The sequence below is a fragment of the Suricata suricatta genome, chromosome 6, assembly GCF_006229205.1.
Source record: "Suricata suricatta isolate VVHF042 chromosome 6, meerkat_22Aug2017_6uvM2_HiC, whole genome shotgun sequence".
In the NCBI taxonomy this organism is placed as follows: Eukaryota; Metazoa; Chordata; class Mammalia; order Carnivora; family Herpestidae; genus Suricata; species Suricata suricatta.
In genome coordinates, this window is record NC_043705.1 from 84,641,503 (window position 1) to 84,666,002 (window position 24,500).

At 39.5% G+C, this 24,500-nt stretch overlaps 1 protein-coding gene across 6 annotated transcripts in view; it reads right to left on the minus strand.

The window, feature by feature from the left end:
- The window catches only part of NSD1 (nuclear receptor binding SET domain protein 1), a 137,724-nt gene that overhangs the window by 112,638 nt on the left and 586 nt on the right, over positions 1–24,500 (minus strand). For 2 of the 6 annotated variants that reach the window (XM_029942769.1, XM_029942771.1), the window contains exon 2: positions 22,270–23,213. In XM_029942769.1, coding sequence (XP_029798629.1) covers positions 22,270–23,196 — 927 coding nt within the window. In that variant the 5' untranslated portion in view covers positions 23,197–23,213. Of the gene's footprint in view, positions 1–22,269; positions 23,214–24,063; positions 24,118–24,342; positions 24,495–24,500 lie in introns of those variants that run through there. The other 4 variants (XM_029942767.1, XM_029942770.1, XM_029942773.1 and 1 more) reach the window with 4 other exon arrangements.

The window sequence follows — 24,500 nt, forward strand, 5'->3', positions numbered from 1 at the left end:
AAAAAAAAATTAAAAAACAACAAACTGTCTAGTTTCCTAAGGTAACTATTTTTTAAATGGAACATTTTGTATCTGGCATGATAAACTGAAAGAACATTTCATTACTTCATAGTTAACACTTACATTGTGGTTATTTATTAGTAAATAGACATAACTCAAATCAGAAATAAATTCTCATACTAAGTAGAGGTTAACATGTAGCTTTAAAATATAGGACAGATTTGCAAGTAATATTGGTCTTTCTAATCTTGTTTTAGGCCAAACTGACATGCAGACATGAAAGAAACTAATAATCAAATTTCTACCCCCAATTTAATCTACCATTTATAACAGACAATAGTCCACTAACAATACATTAGTAATGAACAGTGAGTGCCCTTAGTCCTTTGTAACAGAAGCAGCAGCACAGCAGAGAGAAAAATGCCTTGAAACCAGATGGCTTTGTCTAGAATACTAGTACCATCACTTGGGAAACCACTCAATCTGTCTACCCTTGCATTTTCTAATGTATAAACCTGAAGTAACGACTATGCCTAGCAACTCATGGGGTGTTCTGAGGATTATAAAATGAGAGAATACTTAAGTGCTTAGTAGAGAGCCTGGCTGCCTAGCATATGATATTCAATATATGTTAAGTATTAAATTAATAATAGGAGCCAATATCCACCATATGCCATGCACTGTGCTAAGACTTAATTTTCCAAATATTTTATGCATTAAGATACTAAACATAGGAATCAAGTGTGGTCTCAAATGGAGATCTGTCCAGTTCCAAACCCCATGTTCTTTTTACAATGCCAGACTGCCCTTCTATGCAAGACATTCATCTTTATAATCAACTGAAAAGTTATTAAACTACCTCACATTTACTGTAGAAACATAAAAACATAATAAGGCTAATTAAATACAATATTGATAAATTCTTTAAAAATTTTTTTTTGATGTTTTTATTTATTTTTGAGAGAGAGAGAGAGACAGCATGAGCAGAGGAGGGTCAGAGAGAGAGGCAAACACAAGGTCCGAAGACAGGCTCCCAGGCTCTGAGCTGTCAGCACAGAGCCTGACGTCAGACTCAAACCCAGGAAACAAACCATGAGATCATGACCTGAGCTGAAGCCAGACGCTTAACCAACTGAGCCACCCAGGTGGCCCGATAAATTCTTTAAAAAAACCAAACTATTGGGGAATCTTGCTGGCTCAGTCAATAATAGAGCACGTGACTCATGATCTTAGGGTTATAAGTTTGAGCCTCACATGGGGTGCAGAGCTTACTTAAAGGTTTAAAAACTATATTTAAAAATGAATACATACATACGCACATGCTATAATGATTTCCAGTTTGACCAATTTTAATAAATCCTTAATAACAGTTTAGAAAAACCCTTACAATTTTTTTTAAATGGGATTTAATCTATGTTTTTTCCTGATGAGTAGCAGCCAAAAATAAGAAACAACTAAATACAACTAAATATACGTGGGAAAAAATATAATCCAATCATTTAAACAAAACAAAGGAGAATTCAGGTAAAGGTCTAGACCCTAACTAACGACCCACCTCGAACAACATCCTTTCCTGCCCCACCGTCTCTAACTTATCACAACATACTAAACTCCTTATTCTCCTAAAGCAGCAACTATTTCAATCCATGGAATTCTAAATCATATTCTTCTCAGCCTAGTACACATTCCCCACCCCAACTTCTACCATATTCCCATCTTACAAATGGCTTGCACATAAAAAAAGTAACTGGTAAATGAATGAATATACTGCCTCATTTACTACGAGTAATTATCAATATGTAGTATTACAATAAAATATACTTGCTAGTGTCACTTTTATTTATTTAAAATGTGTATTTATTTTTGAGAGAGAGAAAGCATGCAGGGCAGAGAGAAAGAGGGAAACCAAGGATCCAAAGCAAGACAGCAGAGAGCCATATGCAGGGTTCGAACACACAAACCATGAGATCATGACCCCAGCTGAAGTCAGACAAGCAGTTGACCTGAGCCACCTACGTACTCCTATCTTCTAAGTTTTACAAGTGACTTTGGGGTGCCTGGGTGGCTCAGTCGGGTAACTACCTGACTTCAGCTTGGGTCATGATCTCACAGCTCACGGGTTCAGGGCCCACCTGGGGCTTACTGCTGTCAGCATGGAACCTGCTTTGGATCCTCGACTGCCCTCCCCTGTCTCAAAAAAACAAACAGAAAAAACCTTAGAAAGTAACACCTACTATAAAAATAATCACATAAAAAATTAAGTAGAATTCATTCTGTTAGGACAATTATTACCCTGAGGTCAAAAACAAAGACATTACAAGAGAACTATACATTAGTAACCCTAATTCATGAAAGTGTAAAAATCTTCAAGAAAATACCAGCAATCCAAATATAGCAATCTGTAAAACATATTATACAACACTACATGAGTGGGATTTATCCCAGGAAGGCAAAACTGGTTCAACATACAAAAAAATCAATGTAATACATACATTAAAGAATGAAGAAGGGATGGAACTATAAAAAAGGTTTTGTACAGTGAACAAAACCATCAACAAAATGACAAGGTAACCTACTAAACGGGAAAAGAGATTTGCAAATAACCTAGATAGGTTAAGATAAGAAGTTAATATCCAAAATATATAAAGAACTTATACAACTGAACACCAAAACAAATAATCTGGTTTAAAAGGCACAAGGCAGCTGAATACACACTTTCTGAAGGAAGATATACAGATAGCCAACAAACATGAAAAGATGTTTAACATCACGGAGTGCCTAATTGGGTTGGTTGGTTGAGTGTCCTGACTTCTGATTTCGGCTCAGGTCATGATTTCAAGGTCATGAGACTGAGCTCCACATGGGGTTCCATGCTGATAGCATGGAGCCTACTTGGGTTCTCTTTCTTCCTCCCTCTCTCTCTCTCTCTCTCTAACCCTTCCCAAATAAATAAACTTTAAAAATCTTTAAAAAAATTGAAAGAAACTAGGAATAACCTTCCTCAATCTGATAAAGAACACATACAAAGAATTTTCAGACCATTATCATGTTCAATGGTGAACAACTGAATGCATTTCCCCTATGACCAATAATAAGAGAAGGATATCCACCCTCATCATTTCTATTCAACAGCATACTGGAGGTTCCTGCTAAAAAATTAGGCAAGGAACAGAAATAATGCATCAGGATTGGGGGGGAGGGGGGGAAGTAAAACTATTTCTATTTACAGATGACATGATCTTGTATATAGGAAATCCTATAAAAACTTTTTTAAACTATTAAAACGGAGTTCAGCAAGACTGCAGGATACAAGATCAATACACAAAAACCCACTATATTTCTATATACTAACATCATACTAACAACAAACCACCCAAAACAAAATGAAGGGGCTCCTGGCTAGCACAGCCAGTAGAATACACGACTCTCAATCTCAGAGTCCTGAGTTCAAGTCCTGTGTTGGAGCATGGAGCCTACTTAAAAACAAAACAAAACAATTCATTTAAAACAGCATCCAAAAAGTTTAGAATTAAATGTTTATGGAGTGCGAGGGACACCTGGGTGGCTTAGCTGGCTAAGTGTCCAACATCGGCTCAGGTCATGATCTCATGGTTTGTGAATTCGAGTCCACACTGGGCTCTGTGCTGACAGTTCATAGCCTAGAGCCTGCTTCAGATTCTGTCTCTCTCTCTCTCTCTCTGACCCTCCCCTGCTCACACTGTCTGTCTCTCTCAAAAATAAATAATAAACATTAAAAAATTAGAAAATACAATATTTTTTTAAAAAGAAGTACAAGACTTGTATGCTGAAAACCATAAACCGCCGCCGAACAATATTAAAGACCTAAATAAATGAAACAATATTTCACGGTTAGGGACTGAATATTGCTAAGATGAAGAAAAGCGTCAAAACAATCTATAGGTTCAACACAGTCTCTATCAAAATTCCAGTTCCCTTTTCTGCAGAAAGTGACAAGCTGATCCTAAACTGTATATGAAAATGCAAGGGGATAGAATAGACAAAACCAATCTTGAAAATGAAAAAGAAAATTAGAGAACATACACTTCCTGATTTCAAACTTACGACAAAGTTGTATCAATCATAAATGTGTGGCAGTGGCATAAAAATAGACATAGAGATCAATGGAAGAACATATTTGAGAGTCCACAAACAAGAGTGCCAAAACCACTTATTAAGGAAAGAATTCAACAAATGGTGCTGGGACAACTAGATACCCACATGCGAACGAAGTTGGACTCCTATATCACACCATATGTAAAAAATCCTAAATGGATAAAAGACCTAAATTTAAGACCAAAAAAAACAATTTTAGAAGAAATCATAGGAGTAAATCTTCCTAAGATTTCATTTATTTTTAGTATATATCTTTTGAAGATTTTATTTTTAAGTAATCTCTAAACTCAATGTGAGGGTTTAACCCCCAGATCAAGAGTTGCATGCTCTACTGATTGAAACCAACCAGGTGCCCCACCTTCCTACTTTAGATTAGACAATGTTTTCTTACATTTGACACCAAAAGCACAAAGAAAAAAACAACTGATAAACTGTACTCGATCAAAAGTAAAAACTGCACTTTGAGGCACCTGGGTGGCTCAGTCGCTTAAGCATCTGACTCTTGATTCAGGCTCAGGTCACGATCTCACAGTTCATGAGTTTGTGACTATTGGTTCCAGCTCCATGCTGCCAGTGAAGAGCCTGCTGGGAATCCTCTTCTCCCTCTCTCCGCCCCTCCCCTACTCGCACACACGTGATCTCTCTCTCTCTCTCTCTCTCTCTCTCTCTCTCTCTCTCTCAAAATAAATAATTTTTTAAAAAAATGGTTAGAGTAGTAAATTTCATGTTATGTGTACTTTACCACAATTAAAAACTAGGGACATCTGGGTGGCTCAACTGGTTAAGCACTCAACTCTTGATCTCAGCTCAAGTCTTCATCTCAGGGTCAGTTCAAGCCCTGTGTGTTGGACTCCACGCTGGGTGTTAAGTGTACAATAAATCAACAAATAAATCGATGAATAAACAAATAAAAGGGGTGTCTGGGTAGCTCAGTCAGTTAAGCATCGATTCTTGACATCAACTCAGGTTATGATCTCACTGTTCATGAGATGGAGCCCCACGCCAGCGTGGAGCCTGCTTGGGATTCTCTTTCCCTCCCTCTCTGTCCCTCCCTTTTTCGTGCCCTTTCTCACAAAATATATAAACATTTAAGAAAATAAAAATAGGTTAAAAAATAAAAACTCAGGTGCCTGGGTGGCTCTCTCAGTTAAGTGTCTGACTCTTGATTTCAGCTCAGGTCATGTTAGTTATGAGATTGAGCCCCACTCTATGCTGGGCATAGAACCTGAGGTTTAAGATTCTTTCTCTCCCTCTCTCTTTGACCCTCCCCACCCCTCCCCCCCTCTAAAAATAAATAAATAAATAATAAAAAAACTAAATAAAGAATTCCCACTGAAACAGGCACATTCATATATGCTGGTTGGGACTGTAAACATATATACTTACTCTAAGTGGTGAAACACAGCTATTGTTATGCTAAATTCTATATGTATTTAACTTTGACCCACAAGTCCAATCCTTGAGAGTAAAGATTTATTCTACAGATATACTAGCATACATTGAAAATCATTATGTATATGGTTGTTCACTTTCAGCGAAAGAATATTAGAATTGAAAACACCCATATTAATACAATAGGATCCAGATGTAAAAAAGAATGAGAGAACTGTTATAAAAATGGAAAGAATTTGGGGCACCTGTCTGGCTCAGTCAATAGAGCATGCAACTGTTGATCTTCAGGTTGTAAATCTGAGCCCAACATTGGGTATAGAGATTACTTAAAAATAAGATCTTTAAAAGTAAATAAATGGAAAGATTTCTATAATATATTAAATGAAAAAGCAAGATTAAGTGTGCATAATTTGCTACCTTTGTCAAGGTGCCACAGGAATCGAAGGTATTAAATGAGCAGACAAGGAATAAGGTACTTCACTGGTTACCTTTTTGTATTGTATTTTTGAGCCATGTATCTATTCAAAAATTCAATTCAGTCTAAAAGTAAAACGTAGCAGGACACCTGGGTGGTTCATTCAGTTAAGCATCCAACTTTTGGTTTCGGCTTAGGTCATCTCACAGTTTGTGGGTTCAAGCCCCCATCAGTCTCTGAATTAACAGTGCTGAGCCTACATGGGATTCTTATTCTCTCTCTCTCTCTCAAAGTAACTAAACTTAAAAAATAAAAGTGAAAAGTAGAGGCACCTGGGTGGCTCAGTCGGTTTAAACATCTGACTCCTTGATTTTGGCTCAAGTCATAATCTCAGGGTCCTGAAATCAAGCCCCAGGTTTGGCTCCACGCTCAGCGCTGGGCCGCCTTAAGATTTTCTCTCTCTCTTAGAGTAACTAAGTCGGTGAGCTTCTGACTCTGTTTCGGTTCAGGTCATGATCCAAAGGTTTGTAAAATTGATCCCCTAGTATGACTCTGTGCTGACAGCACTGATCACACTTGGGTTTTTCTCTCTCCCACTCTCTCTACCCCTTTCCTGCACTCTCTCTCTCTCAAAATAAACATTAAAACAAAAAAGATTTTCTCTCTCTCCCTTCTTCCCCTTTGCCTGCTCAGAGATCTCAAAACAAAAAAATAGTAGTTAATCACTATCTATTTTGCATACTTAAGCTTTCTTCTTCTTTTTTTTCTTGAAAGGGGGAGCAAGTGAGGGGGGAAGAGAGACAGAGACAGACAGATAGACAAGGCTTGAACTCAAGAAACATGAGATAATGACCTGAGCCAAAGTCAAATGCTTAATGACTGAGCCACCAAGGAGTCCCTTAAGCTTTCTCCTTTAATTAAAACTATTCATTTCAGGGCACCTGGGTGGCTCAGTCAGTCAAACCTCCAATCGCACAGGTCGAGATTTCACGGTTTAGGAGTTCAAGCCCCACATCGGCTCTCTGCTGTCAGTGCAGAGCCTGCTTTGGATCCTCTGTTTCCCCCTCTCTGTCTCTCCTCCACTCTCTCTCTCTCTAAAAATAAATATTTAAAAAATATTTCAAGGTGAGCCTGGGTGGCTCAGTCGGTTAAGTGTCAAACTTCAGGTCAGGTCATGATCTCACAGCACATGGGTTCTGTGCTGGCAACTCAGAGACTGAAGCCTGCTTCTGATTCTGTGTGTCCCTCTCTCTCTGCCCCTCATGCTCATGATCTGTCTCTCTCTGTCTCTCAAAAATAAATAAATGTTAAAAAAAATTTTTAATATTTCAAGAGGCACCTGGGTGGCTCAGTCAGTTGAGCAACTGACTTCGGCTCAGGTCATGATTCCACAGTTTGTGGGTTCAAGCCCTGCACTGAGCTCTATGCTAACAGCTTGATGACAGCCTGGAGACCGCTTCTGATTCTGTGTCTCCCTCTCTCTCTGACCCTCCCCCACTCATACTCTATCTCTCTCTCAAAAACAAATAAATGTTAAAAAAAATTGTAAATAAATAAATAAATAAACCTAAAAAATATTTCTAAAACAGGGATGCCTGGGTGGCTCTGTTGGTTGAGCATCCAACTCTTAATTTTGGCTCAGGTCATGACCTCACTGTTCGTGGGTTCGGGTCTCACAACGGGCTCTGTGCTGACAGCTCAAGAGGCTGGAGCCAACTTCAGATTCACTCTCACTCACTCTCTCTGCTCCTCCACCGTTTGTTCTCTCTCTCTCTCAAAAATAAACATTTAAAAAAAACTAAAAAAAATTTTTTTAAATAGTGGTCCCTGGATGGCTCAGTCAGTTGAACATCCGACTCAGTTTTCGCTCAGGTCATGATCTCAGTTTTGTGGGTCTGAGCCCCAGAACAGGCTCTGTGCTGATAGCAAGGGGCCTGCTTGGGATTCTTTCTCTCTCTTTCTCTCTCTCTGACCCTCCCCCACTCACATCCTCTCTCACTAGATAAATAAAACTTTAAAAATTATACTTTAAAAATAAATTTAAAAAAAAACTATTCATTTCTTGTTGCGTAGGTGTGGTAACCAGCCTCCAAGATGGTCTCCAATGATTCTCACCTCTTGGTATTCACGGTATTTGGCCAATGGTTTTCCCCTCCCACATTCACCCACTTGTATCTTCCTGCTTGGTCTCTCCTCTCTTGGATCACTCACCCTGAGGGAAATTAGTACATACTCTGAACAGCCCAATGGAGAAGCTTACCTGGCCAGGACCTAAGGCCTCCTACAGCCAACCAGCAGCCTTTTCTTAGACAAGGATCCCAAGGCCTTCAGAGGACTACAACACTGGCTAACCTCTTGCTTGTAATCTCATGAGACACTCTGAGCCAGAACCACCCCACTAAGCCACTTCCAGACTTCTTACCCTCTGTGATATTAATGTTTCTTTTAGCCTGCTAAATTTGAAAGTAATTTGTTAGGCAAAATAGGTAACTAATACAGAGGGAAAAATTCCTTTCACAGCTTTAAGAATTTATGTTTTCAAAAAGGATATTAAAGACATTATAAAAATTATCATTATGATACTGAATATTAAAATAAAATCCCTATTAAATTAGTAAGACTGTGATAGATATGATTTCTTCACATTTTTATGTCTGTAAAGTTAATCAAATATATATATAGAAGCACAATAAGCTTTGAATCAATAAAAGGAATCACTTCAAAACACAGATCTGGGTAAATGAAATATCAAACTTCAGCTATACAACTAGAAAAAATCATTTACTAAAAGTAAAAAGAGATTGAGACACGTGGGTGGCTCAGTTGGTTAAGCACCAACCCTATTTTGGCTCAGGTTATGATCTCTCAGTTCATGAGATCTAGTCCAGTATCAGGTTCCGTTTTGTCAATGCAGAGCCTGCTTGTGATTCTTTCTCTCCTCCTCCTACACTCATGCTTTCCCTCTTTCAAAACAAAGAAATAAAAACTTTAAAACAAATTCCAAAAAACAAAACAAAACCCTATTAAAATGGTATAATCCTTTTGGAAAGCCATAGAGAAGTACATACATCGAGACACAAAAAATTTAACCCATTACCCTGATATTCCACTAGCAGCAATTTGTTTTTAGGAAATAATTCCACAAATATTATTATGAAATTATTACTAGGAAATAATTCCACAGATATTACCTATCAAGACTCTACTTACAACTCTAACATCTACTCCACCAAAAAAATTATTTCAGTGGTTTAATTACCAGCACTTTAATACTTCTGCCCAAAGCTCTACTATGTTAAAAAAAAAAAACAAACCCACATTTGAAATGTAGAATATTATTACCTCCCAACAACTGCTCTACAATTCTTTACAGACAGTGGCATAAGTGGAGGTGCTATTTCTTGATACACTTAATATAAAAACAAATTCAAAACATAGTCAACTGTATCAAATGTAATGTTAAAGAAATGTCTTTGGATGTAAAATTCCAAAGACAATTAGCATGGCATTAATGTCTATTACTTTTACTGAATACAGAGATAACTTGTCCATCATCTACTTGCACCAGGGACCCCCAACAGCTCCAATTACACCATCAAGAGAAATCTGAGATGACAAGGGGAATATACCTTTGTGATTTACAAAGACTACCTTCAGACTCTTCCTGGTATACAAGGGGATATCATATAACCAGTAATTATTTTTAATTTAATTTAATGTGTAAATAGAATTGTTCATACTCCAAAATGGATTTTATCCTTTCAGCAATCCTTGGCAGAATATTACAGTATTTTATATAATGCCACTGGAGATGTGAAAAGGACTTTAGAAACCTTAATAAAGCAGTTTTGCCTAAAACAGCAACACTAAAACCTGTTCCAATTTATTAAGGGGAAACCACAAGTATGTATGACTTTGTCAGTTCTCTAATAAATTATCAAAAAGTGGAAGCAATGCTTAAAATTTACGGTTTGTATATAACCATTACAAAGAATGTAGATCATCTAGAATATATAAAGAACTCTCAAAATTCAACATTTAAAAAAAAATGCAAACAATCCAATTAGAAAATGGGCAAAAGAGATGAACATATTTCACTCGAGGATATACAGATGGAAAATAAGCACACAAAAAGATGTTCAACATCATTAGCTATCAGGAAAATGCCGATTAAAACCATAATGAGAGATCATTACATAACGATCAAAATGGCTAAAATAAAAACAATGACAACACAATTGCAAATTAAAACCACAATGAGACATCATCTCACAACTGTCAGAATGGCTAAAATCAGAAATACAAGAAACAAGTGTTGGCAAGAAAGTGGAGAAAAAGGAACCCTTGTGCACGGTTGGCAGGAATGCAAACTGGTACAGCCACTGTGGAAAACAGTATGGAGGTTCCTCAAAAAATTAAAAACAGAATTACCAGATGATCCAGTACTTCCACTACTGGGTATTTACCCAAAGAATACAAAAACACTAATTCAAATAGATATATGCACCCCCATGTTTACTGCAACTGCAACATTATTTGCAATACCCAAGATACAGAAGCAACCCAAAAGTCCATCGACAGATGAATGAATACAGAAAATGTGGGAAATATATATATATGTATCAAACAATCCAATTAGAAATGGGCAAAATATACATTCATACATACATACACACACACACACACACACACACACGGACTATTATTTAGCCATTAAAAAAGAATGAGATTTTGCCATTTGCAACAACATGAATGGTTCTAAAGGGTATAAGGCTAAGTGAAATAAATCAGAGAAAGAAAATACCATGATTTCTCACTTGCGGGATTTAAGAAACAAAGAACAAATTTTTAAAAAGACAAAAAACTAGACTCTCAAATACAGAAAACAAACTGGTGGTTAACAGAGGTCATGTAGATCTGGGGGATGGGTGAAGGAGAATAAGAGCACACTTATCTTGGGGTGCCTGAGTGGCTCAGGTGTTTGAGCACCTGACTCCTGGTTTTAGCTCAGGTCATTATCTCACAGCTCCATGTCGGGCTCCAAGCCGATGGTATGGAACCTGCTTGGAATTTTCATTCCCTCTCTTTCATCGCCCCTTCCCTGCTTTCTCTCTCAATAAACTTTAAAAAAAAAAAAAAAAGAGCACACTAATGTATAGAACTGCTGCATCATTATACTGTACACCTCACAGTAATATAACCTGTACATTCATTATACCGGAATTTAAGAGGGAAGGGAAGGGGGAAGGGAAGGAAAGAAAAAAGGGGTGCCTGGCTGGCTCACTTGGTACAGCATGTGACTCTTGATTTGAGGGTTGCAGGTTCAAGCACCACAGTGGGTGTTGAGATTATTTAAAAATAAAAATCTTAAAAAAAAGAGGAACCAAGAAAAGAAAAGAAATAGTGGTAACACCAAATGATGGCAAAGATGCAGAGAAACTCCATCATTCATACACTGCCAGTAAGAATATAAATGATAGACTCGCTCTAAAAATCAGCTTGGGGGCGCCTGGGTGGCTCAGTCGGTTAAGCATCCGGCTTCGGCTCAGGTCAGATCTCATGGTTCGTGGGTTCGAGCCTCGCCTTGGGCTCTGGGCTGACAGCTAGCTCAGAGCCTGGAACCTGTTTCGGATTCTGTGTCTCCCTCTCTCTCTGACCCTCCCCTGCTCCAGCTGTCTCTCTCTGTCTCTCAAAAATAAATAAAAAACATTAAAATAAATAAATAAATAAATAAAAATAAAAATAAGCTTGGCGGCCTATTATAAAACTAAACATGTCACTATCATATGATTCAGCAATTGTACTTGAGCATTAATCCCAGAGAAATGAAAACTGAGGCTTACACAAAAACCTATACACAAATATTCATAGCACTTTTACTTCCATTAGACAAAAACTAGAATAAGTCCATGTCCTTTAATAGGTGAATAGTTGAACAAGCTGTGGAATATACATTCTATGGAATATTACTTAGTAATAAAAAGGAATAAAACATTGATATGTTCAATAAACTGACCGAATCTCCAGGGACTAACATATATAAGTGAAGAAACCCAATCCCAAAAAGCTACATACTGTATGATATCCATTGTGTAACATTTTAAAAATAACAAAATTTTACAAAGGACAGAGTTAGTAGTTAGCAAATTCTGGGGAAGGAGGTGCAAGAAAGGAAATGGATGTGATATAAAAAGGGCACAGGAGAGATCCTGGTGGTGTCTGAACTGTTTAGTATCTTGACTGTGTTGGTACATATATGAACCTACACAGGTGATAAAAATGTAGAGAACTTAACACACACATTATATGTACTATGTACCACACAAAATGAGTACAGGCAGAACTGGAAATATCTACAACACATCTAGAAATACAGAATTTTCTTTTAGGGAAAAAAACCCATGAAAGACAAAAACTGGATGCGGGGCAGCTGAGTGGCTCAGTGGGTTGAACATCTGACTTCGGCTCAGGTCATGATCTCATGTCACATGGGTTCAAGCCCTACATAGGGCTCCTTGCTGACAGCTTGGAGCCTGGAGCCTGCTTCTGATTCTGTGTCTCCCTTTCTCTCTGCCCCTACCCCACTCACACTGTCTGTCTCTCAAAATTGAATAAACATTAAAAAAAAAAATTAAAAACCAACTGGGTTTACCTGAACAAGATTGGTGGGTTATATCAACAATATCCGGGTTGTAATATTAGATGTTTTCACAAAACATTACCATTCCAAAACCAGGCAAAACACACAAGAGCTCCCTCTGTAGTATTACTTAAAACTGCATGTGAATCTACATTTATCTTAGTAAAAATTTCAGTAATAAAAAAAAGTGGAAATCTATCTACATGTGCATATGAAAATATGTCCTTAACATATTAACCAAGGTATTGAATATGTATATAGGCCACTTACATTACCAAAATTTTAAAAAGTTTGTATAAAATGTCTAATAAAATATCAAGAGTACATGAGGGGGACAGAAATAGGAATTTTACATTCCATTTTTAATTCTGACTTTTATTTTACCATGAATATTTATTACCTTTCTAACTAAAAAGAATCATGGCCAGGAGGCCTGGGTGGCTTCAGCTGGTTAAGCATCCTTTTTTCTTTTTTAATGTTTATATTAATTTTTGAGAGAGAGTGCAAGCAGGGGAGGGACAGAAAGAGACAGAAAGAGCAACAGAGACAGAAAAAGAGAAACTCCAGAGCTGGCACTGTGCTGACACTCAGAAACTGTGACGAACTCACAAACTGTGAGATCATGACCTAAGCCAAAGTCAAATGTTTAACCAACTGAGCCACTCAGGCAGCCTGAAAACCCACTCTTGTATCAGCTCGGGTCATGATCTCATAGTTCCTGAGTGTGAGCCCTGCATGGGGCTCTGCACTGACAGACAGCGTGGAGCCTGCTTAGAACTCTGTCTCTCCCTTTCTCTCTGCCTCTCCCATTTGCTCTCTCTTTCAAAGCAAATAAACAAACATTAGGCAGAAAAAAATCCTAGCCATTTCTTCAGAAGGCCACCCACACTTGAAATCATTTAAAAAGTTTAGGAAACAATATTCAATGAAAATCAGATCCATCACTGCAAAAGAGATGGGATCCCCTTTCAGTGGATTCTTGTGAAAACTAGGGGTAGAGATGTAACATTTATATCCATGGCAATGACAAAAGACAACCAGCAAAACACAACAACATAATAAAGTTATACCACTTAATAGCTGGGAGTACACAAAGATCCTGATCCTACTGCACAAAGTGAATTCTGATTACCAAGTAAAAATAGATAAAATTCTCATATTAAACAGAAATAGAAATCGGTAGTAGTTAATGTCTTTAACTTACCAAGTAAGGCAGAAGAGTTTGGAAAAACAGAGAAAAAAAGCAAAAATGCAAAGACAGGCTTCTCGAAATCCACAACTCACTCTTCCAAATAGGTGCTTGTTCTTGCATATATAATAATAGGCACTGTTATTGAGCAACTACTTCAGAACTAGCATCTAGTTGCTTCACACAAATTATCTTGCACTCTCAAACAAACCTATATGTAAAGTACTAGCCTCGATTTAGAGATGAGGAACTGGGCCTCGGAGATTAAAGAACAGGAAGCACAGTGCACACTCAGGCACACTCAGATCAGTTTAAGACCATTATGATTTGGGGTGCCTGGGTGGCTCAGTCGGTTAAGTGTCCAACTCTTGATTTCCAATCAGGTAGTGATCTCATGGTTTGAGATTGAGCACCATGTCGGGCACTGTGCTGACAGTGTACAGCCTGCCTGGGATATTCATTCTCTCTCTCTCTCTCTCTCTCTCTCTGCCCCTCCCCCATTTTCATGCTCTCACTCTCTCAAAATAAACAAAAAGACCACTATGATTTAATATCAACAATTAAAAGACTGAAAAGTAGGGGGCATCAGGCTGGCTCAGTGGGTGGAGCACAAACTCTTGATCCCAGGGTCATGAGTTCAAGCCCCAAGCTGGGTGTGGAGCCCACTTTAAAAAAAATTACCTTGTTAAAAGATTGAGTGTGAGAATGGGGAGAAAGTTAATAGGATAATAGGGAATTCAAATTCATTGGTGCCTGGGTGGCTCAGTCGGTTAAGCCTCCGACTTCGGCTCAGGTCAGATCTCACGTTCGTGGGTTCGAGCCCCGCGTCAGGCTCTGTGCTGATGACTAGCTCAGTCAGAGCCTGGAGCCTGCTTCTGGTTCTGTCTCCTCCTCTCTCTGCTCCTCCCCCTCTCATGCTGTCTCTCTCTGTCTCAAAAATAAATAAAACATTAAAAAAAAAATTCAAAGGCCTTAGAAATGAGTGTGTAAGGAAATAAAGTAAAAAAAAAAACTCTGAAGTTTTGAAATTTTGTACCCCAAGAAGAGCTAACCATCCATTCATCACCTTCCTACCTAAAATCTACTTCCAAAGGCACCCAACTTCAGCTCAGGTCATGATCTCATGTCTCGTGGGTTTGAGCCCCACAGTGGGCTCTGTGCTAACAGCTCAGAGCCTGGAACCCGCTTCGTATTGTGTCTCCCTCTCTCTGCCCCTCCCCCACGTGTGCACACACGCACTCTCTCTCAAAAATAAAGAAACATTAAAATAATTTTTAATTTTGTTGTTTTTTATTTAATTTTTGAGAGACAGCACCACCCACCCTTTCCTTTGGTAACTATATGAAAGTCTACTACAAAAAAGGCACCATGCTACATACTGTTAATATTCAATAATGAATCAGACCAGGAAGATAGAGACATGAGCCAGGGGAAAGTGTGAAATAAAGTACTACTAATAGTTCAGTCTGACTGAACCCAGAACACCTTAGATATAGCATATGAGATTTGAGAAAGTCAAGGAAGGGTCCTATCAAAGAGGCACTAAATATGGGCTTTGTTTGTTAGGTAAACAGGGAAAGAAGTGAGGCACTCAAGTTGTAAAGCTTTAACCAGAGATCTAGAATTTCTATTTTGGAGGTCAGAAGTAATTTTGGGTAAAACAGACTGGAAAGAAAAACTATACAAAGAAGTGATAAAGACCTCATAGTAGAATGGAAAATGAAAAAATGAAAAACAGACTGGAGAATCTGAGTAAGACTGGAGAAATCGCATAATGGAGTGCCTGGCTTGCTCAGTCAGAAAAGCATGTGACTCTTAATCTCAGGATCATGAGTTTGAGTCCCATGCTGGGTGTAGAGATTACTTAAATAAAAATTTAAAAATTAAAAATTAAAACTAAAAAGTCAATTCTTGGGGTGCCTAGGTGGCTCAGTCAGTTAAACATCTGACTTCCGCTCAGGCCAAGATCTCGAGGTCCGTGACTTCAAGTCCCAAGTCTAGCTCTGTGCTGACAACTCAGAGCCTGGAACTTGCTTCAGATTTTGTGTCTCTCTCTCCGCCCCTCCCCCACTCACAGTCTATCTCTCTCAAAAATGGATAAACATTTAAAAAAAAATTTTTTTTAAGTCAGCTCTATAGAATGGCATATAAGACCTATGTTTAGCCTAGGTGGCTCAGTCAGTTAAGCGACCAGCTTCGGCTCAGGTCATGATCTCACGGTTCATGGGTTCGAGCCCCGCATCAGACTCTATGCTGCCGGCTAGCTCAGAGCCTGGAGCCTGCTTCAGATTCTGTACCTCCCTCTCTCCCTGACCCTCCCTTGCTCACGCTGTCTCTGTCTCTCAAAATAAAAAAAATAAAAAAAAACACAAAACAAAACATAAAAAAAGACCTATGTTTATCCTTTACCTCCTGACAACACCACTCTCTCAGATTCCTATCAAAGAATTTCTTGGCACTTCTATATGCTATTCGTTCTTACTTACTGGCATGTCTCTGCTTAATTATACATAACCTCTCTGTGAAGTTCTTCGTGATTACTCCAGACATGCCACAGTACTGTATATGTAACACCTATTAGACTACTATTCTGTATTGTCAATGTTTACACTGGTCTTCCTTAAACAGTAAAGTTCCTTAAAAACACAGAATGGCTGGGGCACCTGGGTGGCTCAGTCAGTTGAGTGTCTGACTTTGGCTCATGTCATGATCTCACGGCTTGTGGGTTCGAGCCCCACATCGGGCTCTGTGCTGACCGCTAGCTCAGAGCCTGTAACCTGCTTCAAATTCTGAAAAATAAATAAATGTAAAAAAAAAAAAAGTTTAAAAAAAATACAGAGTAGGTCTTATCTTTTAATACTAGCAGTGCCTGGCACAGAGGAAGCACTCAAATATGGTTTGATCATAAAATCAAGTGACTAAAAAGTTTCCAACCTTGAAATGAATAGGAGGATGATGCCACCATTGTCACTAAAGGAAAGACACGTTTGGCATAAGGGACAGGTTCAAAACTGAATATGACATAGGTAGAAGAAAAAGTTGGCGATTAGAATTTCTTGGTCTGAAGCTCAGAAGGCAGATTAAGAGCGTTTTCAAAGAGCAGAGTAGGAATAAAATAAATCCATGAAAGTGGATGAGACTGCAGAGAATTAAAAAGGAAGAAAAGGTGGTGAGCAAAGAAGGACTGTTTAAAGGAGTGGTGTTCAAACACTGCAAATCTAATAGGAAAGTACTGAAGTGTCACCTGTGACTTATAAAAGAAGTTGCAGCAGAGTGGAAGATATAGAAGCCAATCCACAGAGCTTTAAGGAGAGGTTAAAAAAAGCAGTTAACTCCTTCAACAAATTCACCATTAAAGGGCAAAGATCATTGGAAGGGTTATAGGATATAAGAAGATTCCTTTAAAATAGCAAGATGTCATCTTGTTTTCGACAGAAACAATGAAAGTAGAAAGGTAGAAAACAAGGACTCCAGAAGAAAAGAGGAAAGAGGAATGAGTAACACCAGGTCCTATAGCAAAGGGGGAGTCAAAGAGCAGAACCTGAGAGGTATGGAGATAGGATCTATTTTTTTAGACAGGAAAGGAGAGGGTAGAGAAATGCTGCAATGATGAAGACAGCAGAGAGAACCCCTGAGGAGTCACTGTTTCAGGAACCCCCAGAAGCCATAGAGATCATCTACACTCATCTCTTCTTTCCTCAAATCCAGAATAATTTTGCCTCTAATCCAGGCAACCCAAAATGGCTGCCAATTTCCCTCCTCTGAAATAATCTTTTGGATTTACCCTCTTTCTTTCTACTACCGATTCTGCCCAAGTCTGTTTTAATTACTATTGTAACAGATTCCTACATCCTAAGGTTGCTCTATTCTCCCCCAGCCAAAAGTTTTCCAAACACAGATTTCATCAGATCAGGTCTTCAGCTAAAATCCCTTGCTGGCTCCCAGTCCTATCACTTCAACATCAAATGCCCCAATCCAAATTTTTAGGCCCTATGACCAGACTACACCTATCCCACTCAACCAATTCCCAACAAATACTTCCTGAAAATACTATGTTCATTTAAGTCTCTACATACAAAATACTCTTCTAGGGGGGTATCGGGGTGGCTCAGTTAAGCATCTAGACTCCTGATTTCAGCTTATCATTATCATTATCAGCTCACAGTTCATGAATTTGAGCTCCAAGCTGACAGCACAGAGCCAGCTTGAGATCCTCTCAACCCTTCTCTAACCCTCCCCTTCTTGTGCTCTCTCAAAATAAACTTTAAAAAAAAAAAAAAAAAGAAAAGAAAATAGCCTTCTAAACCTAACCAAACTCAACCCGGCCAAGGCCAATTCAAGTTCCACTTACTCCTTGACACCTTGACTACTCTAGGTTTTGTTTATTTCTCCACTCAACTCTTTAACCACTTAAACATCCACAGCATAGAACTCAGTACAGCGGGGGTGGTTTTTGAGTACTTTCTAAATCCTCAAGATTGTACAGGATTGTTACAACACTAAAACATCTATTTTTAAGTGACAAAAAGAAGTCTCTCTTCAAACATCTTCCTATGAACAATATAGTGTCTATCTCTACCTAATAAGGAACTACTATCACAGTGCTGGTCAATTATGAGGAAAAACTGCTGTGTTTCTTAAAATCAATGTAAATAATAAAGAAAAACCACTCTGATTACAGGCATGGAAAAGATGATCTAGGTGGACCAGTAAACACATGACAACTGACAACAATAATAGGACAGGAGCTTCAAAGAGTGACATGATAAACATCAAAGGATTAAGATATATTGGGTCACCTGGGTGGCTCAGTTGGTTAAGCATCCAACTCTTGGTTTTGGCTCAGGTCACGATCTGTCATGAGTTCAAACCAGACGATGGGCTCCTCAATGACACTATGTAGTCTGCTTGGGATTCTCTTTCTCTCCCTCTCTCTCTCTCTCTGCCCCTCCCCCACTCTCACACACACTCTAAATAAATAAATTTTACAACAATGTAAGTGAATGGCATAACAGAGGGAAGATAAAACAAGATCAGTAAAATAGCAGTTACCAATGAATATGTAGAAATTTCTACTTTGGTTATGCTTGAAATTTTCCACAGTGGACATTTTTAACAGAGAACCTTACTGTTTTACAAATTAGTAAAATTTTACCGACTACCTCACTATTTCACAAAAATCTAACCTCATTATGATCATGATGAAAGTGAAGCAAAATAAAATATGTCACCTCCCTACTACACAATTTCACTGGACAAAAAATTTTTTCTAATTTTTTTAATGTTTGTTATTTATTTTTAGAGAGGGAGAAAGGAGGAGAGGCAGAGAGACAAAGGGAGTTCTAAGCAGGCTCCATGCTATCAGCACAGAGTCCCCAACAGGGCTTTCTCCCACAAACCTGGAGATCATTACCTGATATGAGATTAAGAGTCAGATGTTCAAATGAGCCACCCAGGTGCCCCTGGACAAAAATTTTTTTTATTTTATTTCTTTTTGAGAGACAGAGAGACAGCACGAGCTCAGGGGAGGGTCAAAGAGAGGGAGACACAGAATCCGAAGCAGGCTCCAAGCTCTGAGCTGGCTTCAGCACAGAGCCCGAAGCGGGGCTCAAACCCACTAACCGCGAGATCATGACGTGAGCCAAAGCCAGATGCTTAACCGACTGAGCCACCCAGGCGCCCCAAAATTTTTTTAATCTATTTGATTCTTGCCTTATTATAACAAATAGTTGCCATCAAAACCAAAGTTTCATCAAAGGTTTAAAAAGTTTATTTTCAGAATTCTTCATTTTAATTTTCAATATGAAATCCTAAGTAAATCTTTTTCTCCATACTATAAAACTTTAGTTCCCACTGTAAGTGGATTCATTTTTAGTGATCTTCTTTAAATTAAGAATATAATATGTATCTCAGACTATCCTGGAGCTAGCTACATCCTAAGAATTTTAAGTATTCCTAAATTCATGAATACCACTACAATATAAATTCTCCATAAAATATCTGAGTAAGGGAAGAGTAGAAAACAAACTGCTACAAACAGCCTAGTCAGTAAACCAGGCCCAGCCAAGAGTATCAGAGACCTTCAGAAGTCACTACAGAAAACCAAGAGTACTGAGATAATTCTAGGATTTCAAGGGTTTTCGTCTTGTCTCTAATAATCTCAAGTGCCTTGAAGGATGACCTGTCTTTTATGACATCTTTTACTACAAGGTTATGAAGACCCAATGAGACTATATAGACCAAAGCGCTTAATAAGCTGTAAGTTATTGCCTGTTTGAACTTGTTACTCTGGGACCAATCTTCCTTCAGTATTTTATCAAGCACCTACATATTATGAAGCACTGTACACTGTATATGTTCACTGGCAGGAATTAGAAGGTGTCAACTTAAATATAAAAGTACCAAGTCAAGATTATTAACTATAATGACAATCATTATTCACATCACTACATTCAGACAGAATAATTGAACAGCAGAGTTAGATAAACTGAAGAGAATGCTTTTTTATGGCAGTCTGCTTATAGCTAGATGTATAAAATAAGACAATATAATCTTGAATCATATGCCTTTCTCTAACTCTATAAAGGAAATTTACAATCCTAAAAACTACCTTACTCTCACCAAGAGAATCTTATTCTATCATAACATCACAGAACAAAAAAGACCAATGGCATTTGCTAATGATTTCCTAAAATTTCCAGCCCTAAGCATAGAATCTAATGCAGAGTAAGTGCTCTATACCTGCTGCAATGAATCAACTGTGCAGTAGTCTGAATATATTAATAATGTGCAGCCATACAGAATTTTTAATTACACCTTTCCCAAACTACGGTATTCAGCTAAATTTGCACTCTAAGACTGACTTCACTATTTCAAATCTTCAGCTAAAAAATACCAAAGGCAAAAACCAAAGCAATAGATTGCATCCACGGCCTTAAACCAACGGCCTAAAATTGGTTACTTGCATCTTCAAGCCCATGAAGTCTTTAAGCAATTTAGACTTTCTGCCAGAAAAAAAAATTTTTTCTATTTATACACAATTTTGCTAACTCCCATTTTAGATACATAACATACTGTCTATAGGCTACAATATTTTCAATTGTTTATAATAGAGCCAATATTCCAGTGACATCACTTTGACAAGCAACAGATTTACATGTCATTATACATACGCTTCTACAGAAACATCTATCTCCACTGTCAAATGTTAGATTTTAGGTAAATACAAGAGCAAAACTGTATATGTAAAATAAATTTCCATGTGAACCCAAGAAAAAGAGTTTGTCTAAGCTGCCAATAGGTCGCCAACACAAGTTATCCACCCTAAAAATACCAGGGACAAAACAGACTCAAAGTGACTGACTACCAAAACAAATGTTTAAAATGTGCAACTACCAACTTAAGAAACCAGGGAGTACTAAAGCATATTTAATACATGAATCAACAAACAAAAGCGACACACCCACATTCTCTGTGACTTTAAAGATCAAGGCTATACGGTAAAGTGAATGCTTCATGCACTCAAAACAATCACTACATGCAATTTTTTCTGATTAAATTTTTATATACCTTTCAGAGGCATGGGGGGTAAGGGAATCCTCTGTGGTAACATTGTAGGGGACCATAACAACACATCTGGGCAGAAATAAAAATCAGAATGGAATATTTAAACTGAGAGAAATTTTTAGCAACCTAGAAGGTTGATTTTAAAGGTGATGAAGCTGAGGCTAAGAGAACTGAGCATTCTGCTAACTATAAGCAGTCCAAGAAATTCTGTATAAGATCTAATAAAAACTTTATCATTTACCACTCGTTAACAATACACAGCACTACTAAATAACTCGAGTAGATTTTCTTTCATTTCTATACATTTACACACACCACAACACACACACTTCTAAATTAAAAACTAAAGCTCATGAGTCTATTCTGATGATGTTATCTAAAGCATTGGATGCTATACCTTCACAACAGGTAGTTCAGAGAAACTGGCCTAATTTAAATTTTGACTGATGTCCAAGGTCTTCTCATCTTAGCTACTTTCAGTTTGTACCCAAAATGCACTTCGACGTGAAGCATCACCCCACTAACTAAAAAAATAAGCCATGCCTTACGTAAAAAGAAAAAAAAAGAGCTCCGGGAAACTAAGTGGTTCACCTGCACTAATGATATCAGCAAGCCAAAGCACTTCAAAGATAAGTAAAACTAAACAAATGTATGCTCCTTCATGAGAAATGAAATCTGAACTCAAAGGCCCTTAAAAGTTTTAACCCTTAACTAGTCTTCAACTGAAGAGTTAACTGAAAAAATCTGGAAAAAAATCATACAAGAGATAAAGTTAAAAATCAAAGCAAAATTTTCCCAAAAAGCTTATCATTAGCAATAGGCTCTCAGCTGTGAATTGATATGCAACCAAAAACCAATTAGTTATGTTTCCCTTTAAGTTGCCTGTATATATACATTTATGTATATATTTAAGTTGTACCAAAAACTGCTTACAAATGGCAATTCCTGTGAAGTAGATGATGATGAAGTTCCAGGTAATTCTAGCATGTTTCCTAATGTACTGGTACTGGAATCTGGATCATCCTGAAAAGATAAATTTATTGAATTTAATTGCTCTTCTATGGTAACGTTTGTATCTCCTAGTGAAAAGGGGGCTGGGAGAAGGGCTGCTTTTTCATTGCTGCCGTCCACTTCATTTCTTTGCTTATTTTTCTGTGTTTCAGTTTGAGGAGCTAATGGCAAGAATGGCGATTTGACTGCACCATTTCTACTCTCTGACGTGCTGTCTTGTTCATTTCCCATGGCCACTTCTACACCATTCTCTGATTTAGGCTCATAATTGCAGGTGGCATTGGTCTGAGTTTCCTCAAAGATCTCCTCTATACTCTCATCCTCTGTGACTGGCTGTTCTGGGTCCATTTCAGAATCTATATCTGCATCGTCCACACAAGTAAAATTCTCAAAGTGCAGAAAGCCATTCTTGATAGTCTTTGTTACTTTTACCTGAAGTTCAGGGGAGTTATTACAAGAGGGTTCCTGTTTCATAGCAAGTGCTGTTGGACCACCAGGACTCAAGGAAGTGCAAACAATTGGCGACTGAGCTGTTGAATCACTTTTTTCAGGGTCTTGAAAGGATTCTGATCCATCAGTAGACCCATTTAAATACTCTACATTGATCATGGAGGCCAAATCCTGTAGTCTCCGCAGTGGAATGTAACAAGATGGAGAATCTGGTCCATAAGCATTTTGGGATGTTCCACTGGCAGTCGATAACTGCATAGTACACCCATTAAGTGGCTCAGAAAAATTGGATTGACCATTACCGAAAGGGCTGTCCTTGTCTTCAGGGGCATCTAAATTCACTGGATTGGAAAAGGGCAGCAAACAATTTCTTCTAGGTAGTTCACAGGTCTGATCCATCCTGGGCCAGCATCAACCTGGAATCCAAAAACAGCAATTAATCTGAGTTTATAGGCTATTTGACTCTTATCTTCAAAATGGCAGCCACTTCTAAAGGCCTAGCGGCCTCAATGCCTTTCTGCTTCACTTCCAAAAGCGGAAAAAGTTCCCCAGCTGACGATGGAAAAATGGCCTCGGGGAGCCTCCGCAAACTCCATCTTCCCAGAGCTAGGCAGATCTTGCCACATGCAAATAGCCCGTCCCTTTTTCCTGCACTGCAGACTGGTGGACAGTTGGGCTGAACTAACACTAAAATCCCTTTGGCAACTGAAATTCCTAAATCTCAAACAGAAATTGCCCTCCCCATCCCGCGCTGGGGGGGGGGGGGTCCATCGGCCGGATCTCCCAAAGGGAGAGGGCTGCACGGTTCGAAGGGGGCTCCCGGACGCTGCACAAAAAGGTTACCCCCCCTCCCCGGCTCGCTCGGGCTCAGCGGTCACAATAGCGCTGCACCCTGCGCCCAGCCGGCACTGAAGCCTTTGCAGCGGCCGTGCCCAGGCCGCAGGCAAGTCGGCCTAAGCGGGTGCACCCCGAACCTCGCCTTCCAAACTGCAGGACTGCTCGGTCCACGGCTGCAAGGCCCAGGGGCCACGACGCGGCAAAGAGAGAGAAACAGAGGCAGCCGGTGAAGCCGAGTCAGGGCAGCAGCAGCTGCTACAGCTTGACAAACATGGCTGCTGCCGACGCCGCCGCCGCCTGCCCGGGCCGCGCTCCTTCCCGCAGCAGCGGCAGCACCTCCTGGCCGAGCCGATCGCACTCATCAATATTAAGCAGCAAGCAAAGTTTGCTGCAGGAGGGTAGCCAGCCCCGCGCCCACCAGCCGGCTACCTGAGAAGGGGCAGAGGCCGAGGTGCGCGCGGGAGGCCGGCGGGGCACGGGCCGCGCCGGGAGGAAGTTCGCGGCGGCCGGGCCGGCTAGGCCTGAGCCCGGCTGGTAGTGATGGAGGGGGAGGGGGCCCGCGGCGTTGAAGCCGCGGGCCACCAACACCGCGCCGCGCCCGGCCCTCCCCCGCGCCCCTCCCCTCACGGCCACCACCATCTTCCCCACCCGGCCGCCTCCTCCCTCCCCCTCCCGCCTGCCCGCCACCCACCCCAGCGCACTAGTTACCGTGCCCCGCGCCCCCTCCCGGGCCGGTTGGGGGGAGGGGGTGACCCTCATTACACTGGGGCGCGAGCGGAGCTGAGGGGAGAGAGCGGAGCCGCTCGCCGCACCCCCCTCCCCCCCGCGTCTCTCTTCGGGGGAGAAGGCAGCGAGCGCGACCTGCC